The 12,774-nt window shown below is 42.9% G+C and overlaps 3 protein-coding genes across 3 annotated transcripts; all 3 read right to left on the reverse strand.

Annotated features, from left to right (window-relative positions):
- Window positions 1–1,191: 1,191 nt before the first annotated feature.
- On the reverse strand, window positions 1,192–4,205 carry LOC115541742 (stonustoxin subunit beta-like; the record flags this gene model as incomplete). Its single annotated transcript, XM_030353590.1, has 1 exon — window positions 1,192–4,205. A coding segment is annotated over one exon (579 nt), but the record flags the coding sequence as incomplete, so codon positions are not given.
- A 416-nt stretch (window positions 4,206–4,621) lies between these two features.
- On the reverse strand, window positions 4,622–7,390 carry LOC115542380 (stonustoxin subunit beta-like). The gene is made up of 2 exons (XM_030354647.1): window positions 7,169–7,390; window positions 4,622–6,358 (listed from the first exon to the last, which is right to left on the reverse strand). Exons 1-2 carry the CDS (start codon window positions 7,290–7,292, stop codon window positions 5,799–5,801), a joined length of 684 nt encoding a protein of 227 aa, XP_030210507.1. The 5' UTR covers window positions 7,293–7,390; the 3' UTR covers window positions 4,622–5,798.
- Window positions 7,391–9,791: 2,401 nt separating this feature from the next.
- Window positions 9,792–12,549, reverse strand: LOC115542323 (E3 ubiquitin-protein ligase TRIM39-like). Its single transcript, XM_030354570.1, has 2 exons — window positions 12,446–12,549; window positions 9,792–12,341 (listed from the first exon to the last, which is right to left on the reverse strand). Exon 2 carries the CDS (start codon window positions 12,337–12,339, stop codon window positions 10,729–10,731), a length of 1,611 nt encoding a protein of 536 aa, XP_030210430.1. The 5' UTR covers window positions 12,340–12,341; window positions 12,446–12,549; the 3' UTR covers window positions 9,792–10,728.
- Between the last annotated feature and the right edge of the window lie 225 nt (window positions 12,550–12,774).

Here is a 12,774-nt window from a genome sequence, read left to right on the forward strand (position 1 = left end):
CCCTCTCGTAACACTTCTATCCTGCATGTCTATCTTTTTATTTTTTGCTTGTGTTTCCAGCAATTATTTTCTTCATGGATGACGTAAACCCATTGGTGAAACACAACACTGCCATTGTGGCAGTTCCATTCGCAACGGAGATTGCACATAGGCTAAAGGTTACAGTGGCGGCGACTAGCGTCAGAAGCAGAACCATCAGCTAAGAAGGTTCTATGAGCGCTAAAGACCAATCTTACCAACGAACAATGTATGTAAGAGATCGTAGCAATGAACGTTTCGGGAAACACGCTAGAAGTTAAGGTATAACTTAAAGAAGAGGATACGAATGACGTAGCGCAATGAAGGCTCTAAGAAGGTTTCGGGAAACCGGGTTTGACTCAGAGAGAGACGGTGGAAAGCCCCAGAGGAGCCGTCTCTCTCATTGCGTGTCACGTGTTTTCTGCTAAAACGAAGGTTTCGTTTCGCAGCGCAACACACACACACACACACACACACACACACACATACACACACACATCGTTGTGTATTATCGAACATAAAAATATAGCCCCCCTTGAACCTTCCCTAATATGAGTCAAACCACAATTTGGCAACACTATAATGACCATCATCTTTATCCAAATACATGAAGACATTCGTTGTGACACGCATTCATGTTTTTGTTTTTGTCTCAACTTTTTTATTCAACTTAATCAAATAGGTTAAGTCAGGAGAATGCCTAACAAAGATCCAGGATAATAAATCACTGTACACAGAGGAACGAGGACCACCGTTCAGCGCCTTGTTCCCCGTGATAGATACAAAACATATAGAAACAAAACTCAAACATGAACTTAATAAACTGTTCAGTTACACATTCAGGGAGCTAGCTTTGGTTAAACAAACATAATCCTTTCTCCCCCTTAGACCTCTCTGTTACAAACACATACACGCAAACACAGATGTACGCGGGCACACACACACACACACACACAAACTGTCACACAGTGCATAGGCAAAACATATTAAAAAACATATTTTTCAGTTAAAGTTCTTCAAATATGTGATGAACGGATCGAAGGTAGTGTTACTTTTCCCGTGAAAAGATTTTTCCATTAAGCATGTACAGATTCAATTTTCTTCGATTTTATTGATTTCAGAAAAGTGTACATGATTGCGAAATATTAACTGATAGTAATGTTAAGTATGTATAGTATATTAGTATGATAAACCGTATCCTCGAAACATGCTATAAATGTGCAATTGTATAGCAATAAACCAAAAAGAAACACAGAAATCACACTTTGAAGAATGTAGTGGAATCTAATTATGTATAATGGCCAATATTTTTTAAATTAAGGGTTATTTTCCTAATGATTTCTTGTTAACTCTTGGCTAAATGACAGCAGTACAACATTAAACTATCACAGATCTCACATAGTTGAGATTCTAATTCAGGAAGCATTAGTCGTTTGGGTTGCTTGATTATTTTATTATTAAACAAAAGTCCTTGTCTGTTTAATTTACAGGTTATATGATCTAGGGGGCAGAGTTTACACCTCCTTCATGTAAACATGGTGTTACGACCATGTTTACGGCTCGGAAACCACAACAAAGCACGGCGACAGACCAGAGTTTAAATCCCGAAATAAAGTGTTTTACTTTCATAAATAATTGTTGAAAGTCTGGAGAGTAGCACATGTTGTCACGGGAAGCAATCCCCCTTCTGAAGCTGAAGGCATGGATTTAAAGCACACCTTCGCAGGTGTGCACAATTAACTTGATTGTGCCTGTGCACCACCAAAATACCATTGCACTCCAAGGCCAGTGGGGGTGTAACAAGTTCAGTGTAGCACACACCTGTGACCACTCAAAATGGAAAGCCACACCCACAACACTGATCACTAGTGTGGCTCACACCCACAGCACTGATCACTAGTGTGGCTCACTACCACACAAACAAAAGTTGCTGCCTTCACCTGGCTAGCAACCTACACAGGTGATCTACAAAAGTGGGTGGACCACCATCTCACTAAAGGTCAGTTCCACGTACAACTCACTCATTTAATAAGCATCAAAAATGCTGATCTTCACACAAAGTGGGCATGTCCACACAGATATAACACCACATGCTTTCTGTTAATGAACCTGCACTGACCAGTCAATCAGCAGCAATTAGCTCTCACTAAAGGCTACACGTACAAAAGCTACAGATTTCTTAATGAACAGGTTAAATACATGGCTCAAAATTGCTCCAGACAAAAGAGTGGTGAGTATGGCTGTTTGTCAAAAATCGGTAGACATGTTGACGAGGAAAGCAATCCACAGACCTATTCGAGTTAGCTAGAATAACCTTACCATCTTCTGAGGCATACCGGGCTCGAGGCTAGCATGCCTTCTCCACGGGGTAGCCTCTCCACACACTAATCTTTCCAGGGAGTGCAAAAACCAGTTCTAAAAACAGGTCAAAACGACCCTACTCAGATTAACAACAAAGAAAATTGAACAAAAAACTCTGGTCCCGTCTCCCTAAAAGGTTCAAGAAGTCTCGGACGTGCCCCCATGTTAAGACTGGCTCGGAAGCTGCAATAAAATATGGCGACAGACCACAGAGTTTAAATCCAACAGTAAAGTGTTTTACTTTCATAAATAATTGTACGTTAAAAGTCTTGACAGTAGCACATGTTGTCACGAGAAAGCAAGCCCCTTTCTGAGGCTGAAGGCATGGCTTTTAAGCACACCTTTGCAGGTGTGCACAATTAACTTGATTGTGCCCGTGCCCCACCCAAAGACCATTGCACTGCCACTGCAAGGCCAGTGGGGGTGTAGAGGCGTGTAACACATAATCATAATCTGCAAACACCCCCACCTTCTGGAGCTCAGCTCTCGGAGGGATACGGAAACAGGGTTATCATTAAATACCAACCCATTCATGTAATAGTAAAAAAGTGAGTGAGTTATGAGTGTGAGAGAGTTATGAGTGTGTGTGAGTTATGAGTGTGTAAGTTATGGGAGGGATATTTTTTTTAATGACAATGTATGTACAAGAAAAACAGCATGCATACTCCATGAATTCTCGATTTCAAGTCAACATGCTGCAGTTATTGCTACACACATAGAGATATAGAGCTACTGTATGTCAATGGATTTTTGTGGATAGCTTCTTATTTTGTTATTTACGTAAATATTCTCTACAATGCTGATTATCTTTTAACCTTCATCATCATTCAGTTCTCTGATATTCTTCAACCTGTTGATGTCTTGGTCAGAGAAGACCCCTTTTCTTTAACCTGCATTAGGTTTTTTACTGACTTGACAAACAATTGTTTGCGTTAAAATTGTCTTGGATTTTCACTTCTTCCATGTTTTTGACAGACTGTCAAAAACAACTGACATTCTGTCAAAACTGTCGCCATATACCATGGCCCACGACCTCTGAGTTTGGTCATCTCTGTCATTGTGTCCAAACAGAAATGCTGCCCAGCAATAGCTGGCTGGCGGCAAAGATAACAAAACCCTCCCTAGACCCGCTGCATTTACACACTGACAAGGAAAAATACAGACACAAAGGATACAACCGTTTGAAAGTCACTCAGTCTAGAGACCACAATCCCACCATGCAGCAAGGAAGGTAGGGAGGGAAGAGACTATAACCGACACAGAGACACTGTGGAACCATAATCATACAACATAAACCCAGGGTAGAGGTCCTGAGTGAATGTATGCTGGAAGGTGTGGATGTGTGTCAGTGTGTCTGAGGTCCCTCCTACATCTTGGGACACTTCGTAGAAGGACAGAATGCCAGCAGGCTGGTCCAGATACACTCCTATTGTGTTAGAGCAAGAGGGGACAGGTATGCCTGTTTGTCTACCGTTGAAGTGGGCAGAGAAAAAATCATCACCATTATTATCATCACAATGAAGACACCAAGACATGTTGTTCTCTCCAAGCATGCTATCATCCCCACATCCTCTCCTTGTGATTCCTCTGTATGTCACTCCTATATCCACCCTTTCCTTCCACTCTACCTCCCAGTAACAGCGGCCAGTCATGCCCTCTCTGCACAACACTTGTCTACAATAGTCAAATCTTTCTGGGTGACCAGGATACCCTTGATTGCATCTAAGCAGTGTCACCTCTCTGTTGTCCTCAGACAGAGAGAGTTTTCTGTGGGCTGTGTTCGGGTCCAGTGTGAGTTCACAAGCATCTGACGGGAGATAAAGACATGATTAGGCTGCTGAGCCGCACAGAAATGCCTGCATGACGAATGGTGCATGCATACAAAGTTTCATGCATATTGCACTTTCCTAGTGGAAATAGCAGCCTGTTGAGTATGCTGCACTTGAAAGGCTTACTATAGTGCCACCTATAGTTAATTCTGGCCCATCCTTGCATCCATAACTCATTTTAAGAGTTTTACAAACCTGCCAATAATTTTATTTTGACCATGTCGATTTTGAGATATGGCCGAATTTGCATTATTATATATAAATAATAATGCTTACGAATACAATAGGGTTCCTACGTTTTTTGTAGGACCTCAAATAATACTAAGGAATACAGTAGGGTTCTTATGTTTCGAGGCCATGTATCATGTATTTCCGGCAAACTTGACAATAAACCAGAATCTGAGTAGGTCAAAACGACCCTACTCAGATTAACAACAAAGAAAATTGAACAAAAAACTCTGGTCCCGTCTCCCTAAAAGGTTCAAGAAGTCTCGGACGTGCCCCCATGTTAAGACTGGCTCGGAAGCTGCAATAAAATATGGCGACAGACCACAGAGTTTAAATCCAACAGTAAAGTGTTTTACTTTCATAAATAATTGTACGTTAAAAGTCTTGACAGTAGCACATGTTGTCACGAGAAAGCAAGCCCCTTTCTGAGGCTGAAGGCATGGCTTTTAAGCACACCTTTGCAGGTGTGCACAATTAACTTGATTGTGCCCGTGCCCCACCCAAAGACCATTGCACTGCCACTGCAAGGCCAGTGGGGGTGTAGAGGCGTGTAACACATAATCATAATCTGCAAACACCCCCACCTTCTGGAGCTCAGCTCTCGGAGGGATACGGAAACAGGGTTATCATTAAATACCAACCCATTCATGTAATAGTAAAAAAGTGAGTGAGTTATGAGTGTGAGAGAGTTATGAGTGTGTGTGAGTTATGAGTGTGTAAGTTATGGGAGGGATATTTTTTTTAATGACAATGTATGTACAAGAAAAACAGCATGCATACTCCATGAATTCTCGATTTCAAGTCAACATGCTGCAGTTATTGCTACACACATAGAGATATAGAGCTACTGTATGTCAATGGATTTTTGTGGATAGCTTCTTATTTTGTTATTTACGTAAATATTCTCTACAATGCTGATTATCTTTTAACCTTCATCATCATTCAGTTCTCTGATATTCTTCAACCTGTTGATGTCTTGGTCAGAGAAGACCCCTTTTCTTTAACCTGCATTAGGTTTTTTACTGACTTGACAAACAATTGTTTGCGTTAAAATTGTCTTGGATTTTCACTTCTTCCATGTTTTTGACAGACTGTCAAAAACAACTGACATTCTGTCAAAACTGTCGCCATATACCATGGCCCACGACCTCTGAGTTTGGTCATCTCTGTCATTGTGTCCAAACAGAAATGCTGCCCAGCAATAGCTGGCTGGCGGCAAAGATAACAAAACCCTCCCTAGACCCGCTGCATTTACACACTGACAAGGAAAAATACAGACACAAAGGATACAACCGTTTGAAAGTCACTCAGTCTAGAGACCACAATCCCACCATGCAGCAAGGAAGGTAGGGAGGGAAGAGACTATAACCGACACAGAGACACTGTGGAACCATAATCATACAACATAAACCCAGGGTAGAGGTCCTGAGTGAATGTATGCTGGAAGGTGTGGATGTGTGTCAGTGTGTCTGAGGTCCCTCCTACATCTTGGGACACTTCGTAGAAGGACAGAATGCCAGCAGGCTGGTCCAGATACACTCCTATTGTGTTAGAGCAAGAGGGGACAGGTATGCCTGTTTGTCTACCGTTGAAGTGGGCAGAGAAAAAATCATCACCATTATTATCATCACAATGAAGACACCAAGACATGTTGTTCTCTCCAAGCATGCTATCATCCCCACATCCTCTCCTTGTGATTCCTCTGTATGTCACTCCTATATCCACCCTTTCCTTCCACTCTACCTCCCAGTAACAGCGGCCAGTCATGCCCTCTCTGCACAACACTTGTCTACAATAGTCAAATCTTTCTGGGTGACCAGGATACCCTTGATTGCATCTAAGCAGTGTCACCTCTCTGTTGTCCTCAGACAGAGAGAGTTTTCTGTGGGCTGTGTTCGGGTCCAGTGTGAGTTCACAAGCATCTGACGGGAGATAAAGACATGATTAGGCTGCTGAGCCGCACAGAAATGCCTGCATGACGAATGGTGCATGCATACAAAGTTTCATGCATATTGCACTTTCCTAGTGGAAATAGCAGCCTGTTGAGTATGCTGCACTTGAAAGGCTTACTATAGTGCCACCTATAGTTAATTCTGGCCCATCCTTGCATCCATAACTCATTTTAAGAGTTTTACAAACCTGCCAATAATTTTATTTTGACCATGTCGATTTTGAGATATGGCCGAATTTGCATTATTATATATAAATAATAATGCTTACGAATACAATAGGGTTCCTACGTTTTTTGTAGGACCTCAAATAATACTAAGGAATACAGTAGGGTTCTTATGTTTCGAGGCCATGTATCATGTATTTCCGGCAAACTTGACAATAAACCAGATACATTTTATGTCATGTTTTGAGTACAAAAAACACATAATTACTATATTCGAAACATTATGTTATGCCTCATAAAATAATGGTAGTAATGATATCATTTATAAAATAAAACAATGACAAATCTTAGAATTATTTACCAACATTTATAATAGTCCTAGTAATAACGCTGAAAAAAAACATTACAGCTATTATCAATATTATTATCAATATTAAAGATAGGATTAATTGTGATTGTGATCGATAACAATATTAATATACGTAAGATAATTGAAGTCAACCATCTTTTTTATTCACAGTAGCATTTAAATTAACTTACATCACCTACTGCTGTGTACATGGACTTTCCATATAAATAGTTGGTGTGTGTTGTGATGAAGCAAACAAACACTTACACTTCTTTATGCCTGGTTTCAGGTCAGGCACCTTCTTCATCTCCATGTTCAGAGTCTCCTCCAGCTGATCCATGGATCTCCTCAAGGTCCCTACATATGACGGAGGACGGACCTCCACCGTCATCCAGTCCCTGCTGGATGGAGGATTCTTCAGGGATCTGAAGGCCTGGAGGAAGTGGAGGTGGTCTTTATTGTGTGAGAGCTGCTTCACCTCTGAGCTTCTATTAGTAAAGTCTTTTATTTCCTGCTCCAGCTCTTTGATGAGGTCTTCAGCTTGTTTCTCTGTGACAATGAGTTTCTCTTTAACTGCTCGATAGAAATCATCCTGGCATTTTGCAATGCGCCGCTTCAGAGCGGTGAGGACCTGCACACCATCGGCTATCGCTCTATTTGCCTCTTTTTTGCTAAATTCTACTGTGTCTTTAATCCCCTGAATCATTCGTATTCTGTTCTGGATCATCTGCTGAACTTCAGCCTCTATTTTCCCCAGCTGGGCCATCTTCACTTCATACACCTCCTTTAGAGGTACAACAGGGTGGAACGTGTGGTCTGTCTCTGTGCAGGACTGACACACACACACCTGTTCAGTCTTGCAGAAGAGCCCCAGAGGTCGGTCGTGTTTCTTACACATCCTATCCATAGGCTCGACCAGCTGATGTTTCTTCAGGCCTGTGACTCTATGATGTGGCTCCAGGTGGGTTTGGCAGTAAGAGGTTAAACACACTAGGCAGAACTTCACGGCCAGCTCGGTCCCAGTACAGATGTCACAGGGAACTTCTGCAGATTCAACAAAAGGCTGCTCTTTTACTCGTACAGACTTTTTAATCTGAGCAGTCAACTCTGATAAGAGTATATTGACACGTAGATGAGGTCTTGCGTGGAAAAGCTCGTTGCAAAAAGGACATTTGCACTGGACTTGTTCATCCCAGAACATATTAATACAGGTTCTGCAGAAGTTGTGTCCACATGGTGTTGAAACTGGACTGCTGAACACATCCAGACAGATGGAACATGAAAAGTTCTCCTCAGACAAGGAAGTGTAAGCAGAGGCCATTCCTAGACACAGACGACAAGGTTTATGCATTGAAATAATTCCATTATTTTTTTTAATTCCATAACGGGAAAAGTAGTTTTAACTTCTCTCAAAGTCGTGATGCTTTACTCACCTTGTTGTTGTTTCTGTCTGTCAGACTGTTTAATGTGTGTTGTTTTTCTCCTTATAGAGAAATGGTTCCACGTCGGGTTGCTTTGGTTTATGAACCTTTGGTTTCGTTTCCTCAACCTGACGTCCACTCCTCTCCTCCCCTAACGCCTGGCTCCTCCCCTAACACCTGGCTCCGCCCCCACGGCACATGAGCGCACTGATTCAATGCGCACTGTGTGGCTTCTTCAAATGCGTTGATGTGTGTTCTCTTCTTTCGGGAGTTATAGTGAGCCGGTGCAGAACGAGAGATTTCCTTTTGCTTTTTGAAAGTTTGCCCCGTTTGAAGAACTAGTGCACCCCCTGCTGGTAAAAGTGGGTATCACACACGCACACACCCACACAGACACACAGGAAAAATGTGACACGTATTCACTCAACATTCCTTGTTGTTTAACACGTTTTTGCCTTTATTCAACTTAATTAAACAGATTAAGTCAGGAGAATGCCTAACAGAAAGGTCCAGGATAAGATGAGCCAATAGAATCAATGTATACAAAGGAACGAGGACCACCGTTCAGCGCCTTGTTCCCCGTGATAGAAACAAAACATACCGGAACAAAACGAAAACATAAACTTTATCAAGAAACTGTTCATTCAGGAAGCTAGCTTTGGTTCAGGAACACACATTATCTCTAACCCATTTACTCTATCTGTTACAAACAGACAGACACGCACAAACACAAACACACAAACACAGGGGCAGGTACGCGGCCACACACACACAGGAGGAGGAGGTAGAGGAGGGTGAGGAGGGTGAGGAGGAAGAGGGGGGAGGGTGAGGAGGAGGAGGTAGAGGAGATGGAGAGTGGGTGAGAGGAAAAGGAAGGAGAGGATTAGGAGAGGAAGAAGAGGATGAAGAGTTTGAGTGGAGGTTTTTAGGGACAGGAGGGGAAGGATGAGGAAGGGGAAGAGAAAGGGTGGGTGAAGAGAAAAGGATGGGTAGGGGGAGGGAGGAGGTGTTGAGGGAGGGAGGAGGAGGGATGGAGGAGGAGGGGGAGGAAGGAGGAGACAAGAGAGAGGAAGAAATAATACCTAAACCCTAGAATAACGACGGCTATCCACAGATACTCAAATGAATACGTAATCACATGTCAGTGTAAACCTTATTTTCTTGTTTTTAACTGAATCAATAAAGTTCTTTTTCGATAATAGCATCTGCTAATGACTCAACAGCCGGTCTCCATGGTGACGGATGATGAAGAATTGTCACCTTTGGGTGCTGGGCCTACGGTGCTTCCCTGTCGCCCCGGGCCCAGCTCCGCTTGGTCGCTGGTCGACGGCGGTGAGCTCGATGAGTGCGGAGAAGATGAAGGCCGGCGTGGCACGCGCTGATGATCCAGCACATGGTGACGGCGGACGCCAGCTTGGGCAGCGAGTTCCTGGCGCCGATGCTCAGCGTTGTCACGGTGATAACCGTGGGGACGCCCAAACAAACAAACAAATGAATAACAGCAACACATAGTGAAACAGGGTCTAGAGTTTGAATCTGTCTCTTCTGTCCAGTTACCTCAGTGTGGGGCCCCGTCTAAAGCTAGGGCCCCGCTACACGATGCTTACAACCTGAAGCGATCACTAAACCATTGAGCAGTGCACATTTAACCAGTGGCGTGCATCACTCTGCCAGTCTGCAGACTCACATGACAACCGTAGTCTTTGGGGAACACAAATCTAGAGACAGAGGATAGACGGACGCAGTGTGATCAGCTGCGTGTGTGATCAGCTTCAATGGTCGAACAGCTTCCCCAACCTGACGGTAAAAGTAGGCATTACACATCAGCTCGGTCCTGTTACTAAAAACACAAGTAGCACTATAAACTTTATACGAGTATGAGGGGCAATTCGTTGGGACACATACAGTATCTAACAATCCTTCATGTTTGACACGTTTTATTTTCTTGATTCAATTTAATAGAATACTTAAAGACAGGACAATGCCTGACAGAAATGTTGAAGATAAGATAAGCCAGTGTGTTTGTGTTTGTTTTTTAAAATCTGAGCTAATCAAGTTCAGGTTCTTAAAATATTTGACTAAACAATTTTTTTTTTTTGGAAATCTGAAGAAAAATGATTTAATTGCGTATTTATTGTATGATATGATAAAAAGCAATATCCTCCAAACATCATGAATGAAAGCATTTTAGCAATAAACATGAAAATATTTTTTAGAAACTAAATTGAAGAATACGGTGGAACTTAACAATTTACAATGGGATATATTTTATAATAGTCAAGGTTATTATAATCCTTGTTAAAAGACAGCAGTACAATATTAATGCAGTTCTCTCAAATCTGATATTCTTATTCAGGAAATATCATTAGTTGTTGTTGTTTGTATATTTTATCATCGAACAGTGTCTTAATCTGTTTGATTGACAGGTGAGATGATCAGGGGGGCAAAGTTTGCACCAACCCGATGGTCACCTGGACTGAGGAGTGGATAGAGAGGCTCTCTAAAGTTGCAGCCAGCAGCAGAGTAGATATGAACCCTGGCTTGCACATCATAGAAGGAGACAAGACCCTCATCATAATCAACAAACACCCCCACCTTCTGGAGCTCAGCTCTCGGACGGATATCAGGGTCCTCACCGAATAACAACGTATCCTTTTTGAAGTAAAGAGTCCAGTAACCTGTTTTAGGGCTGAATATGATGCAACCTTTTCTGTCTATGGACTCTCTGGCCACTCCTAAACACCATTCAGTCTTGTCTTTAACCTGGACCTCAAAGTAAAATCTCCCTGAGGAGAAGCACTGCCTTGTGAGAACACATGTATACCGATTAAATCTCTTAGGGTTGGTTAGGAGTTTTTTCCTTACACCTCCATAATGTACTTGTTTCCCATCCTCAGACATGATGAGCTTGGGATAAGCTGTATGAGGATCCAGAGTCACATCTACTTCATACTGCTGGACCCTTTTCAGTTCAGCATCACGCAGCTTCTTCATCTCCATGTTCAGAGTCTCTTCCAGCTTATCCAGTGATCTCCTCAAGGTCCCTATGTATGACGGAGGACGGACCTCCACCGTCGTCCAGTCCCTGGTGGGTGGAGGATCCTTCAGGGATCTGAAGGCCTGGAGGAAGTGGAGGGGGTCTTCATTGTGTGAGAGTTGCTTCACTTCTGAGCTTCTATTGGTCAGGTCATTTATTTCCTGCTCCAGCTCTTTGATGAGGTCTTCAGCTCGTTTCTCTGTGGAATTGAGTTTCTCTTTAACCGCTCGATGGAAATCATCCTGGCATTTTCCAATGCAGCGCTTCAGAGTGGTGAAGACCAGCAAACCATCGGCTATCTCTCTATCGCAGTCTTTTTTGTTTAATTCTACTGTGTCTTTAATGCCCTGAATAATTTGTATTCTGTTATGGATCATCTGCTGAACTTCAGCCTCTATCTTCCCCAGCTGGCCCACCTTCACTTCATATTCCTCCTTTAGAGGTACAACAGGATGGGACCTGTGATCACCCTCTGTGCAGAACTGACACACAAACACCTGTTCAGTCTGGCAGAAGAGCTCCAGAAGTCGGTCGTGTTTCTTACACATCCTGTCTTCCAGACGGTCCATAGGCTCGACCAGCCGATGTTTCTTCAGGCCTGCTACTCTCTGATGTGGCTCCAGGTGGGTTTGGCAGTAAGAGGTGAAACACACTAGGCAGGACTTCACAGCCTTCAGCTGGGTCCCAATACAGACGTCACAGGGAACTTCTCCTGGTTCAACACATCGCTGCTTTTTTGCTCGTAAGGACTTTCTAAACGGAGTAGCCAGCTCTGATAAGAGGGTATTGACCTGTAGGTCAGGTCTTATGTCGAAAATCTTGTTGCAAACTGGACATTTGTACTTGACTTGTTCATCCCAGAACTTAGTAACACAGGTTCTGCAGAAGTTGTGTCCACATGGTGTGGAAACTGGACTGCTGAACACATCCAGACAGATGGGACATGAAAAGTTCTCCTCAGACCAGGAAGTGTTAGCCATTCCTAGACACAGACGACAAGGTTTATGCATTGAGAGCAAGTCCATTATTGTTCTGATTCCATAAGAGAGTTTTAAACTTCCCTCAAAGTTGTGCTGCTTTACTCACCTTGTTGTTTTTTCTGTCTTTAAGACTATTTAATGCGTGTTATTTATCACACATGTCGGGGTTCTTTAGGTTTCGTTTCCTCAACATGACGTCCTCTCCCCTCCTCCCCTAACACAGCTGGCTCCGCCCTCACGGCACATGAGTGCACTGCATTAAAGGCCCACTATGCAACTTTTTTAGCCAAAATTACATTAAGTATGCAGGTTGAGAGTTATGCTGATGGTTCTGCATCCATTTCTGGGTTGATTGGTGGGTGTGTCATTTACCCATGTCGCCTCTCCAGTGAAAAAGCGCATATGCAACTTGATCTGTTCGGACCGACACAATCC

The sequence above is a fragment of the Gadus morhua genome, chromosome 4 (genome assembly GCF_902167405.1).
Source record: "Gadus morhua chromosome 4, gadMor3.0, whole genome shotgun sequence".
NCBI classification, from domain to species: Eukaryota; Metazoa; Chordata; class Actinopteri; order Gadiformes; family Gadidae; genus Gadus; species Gadus morhua.

What these genes read in the sequence shown, in the direction of transcription:
- LOC115542380 (XM_030354647.1), bottom strand. Translation starts at nt 7,292, where the DNA reads ATGACGGTGGAGGTCCGTCCTCCGTCATATGTAGGGACCTTGAGGAGA. An exon ending in GAAACCAGGCATAAAGAAGT is followed by an intron (nt 6,359 to 7,168) that starts GTAAGTGTTTGT and finishes ATCTCCCGTCAG; the next exon opens with ATGCTTGTGAACTCACACTG.
- LOC115542323 (XM_030354570.1), bottom strand. Translation starts at nt 12,339, where the DNA reads ATGGCTAACACTTCCTGGTCTGAGGAGAACTTTTCATGTCCCATCTGT.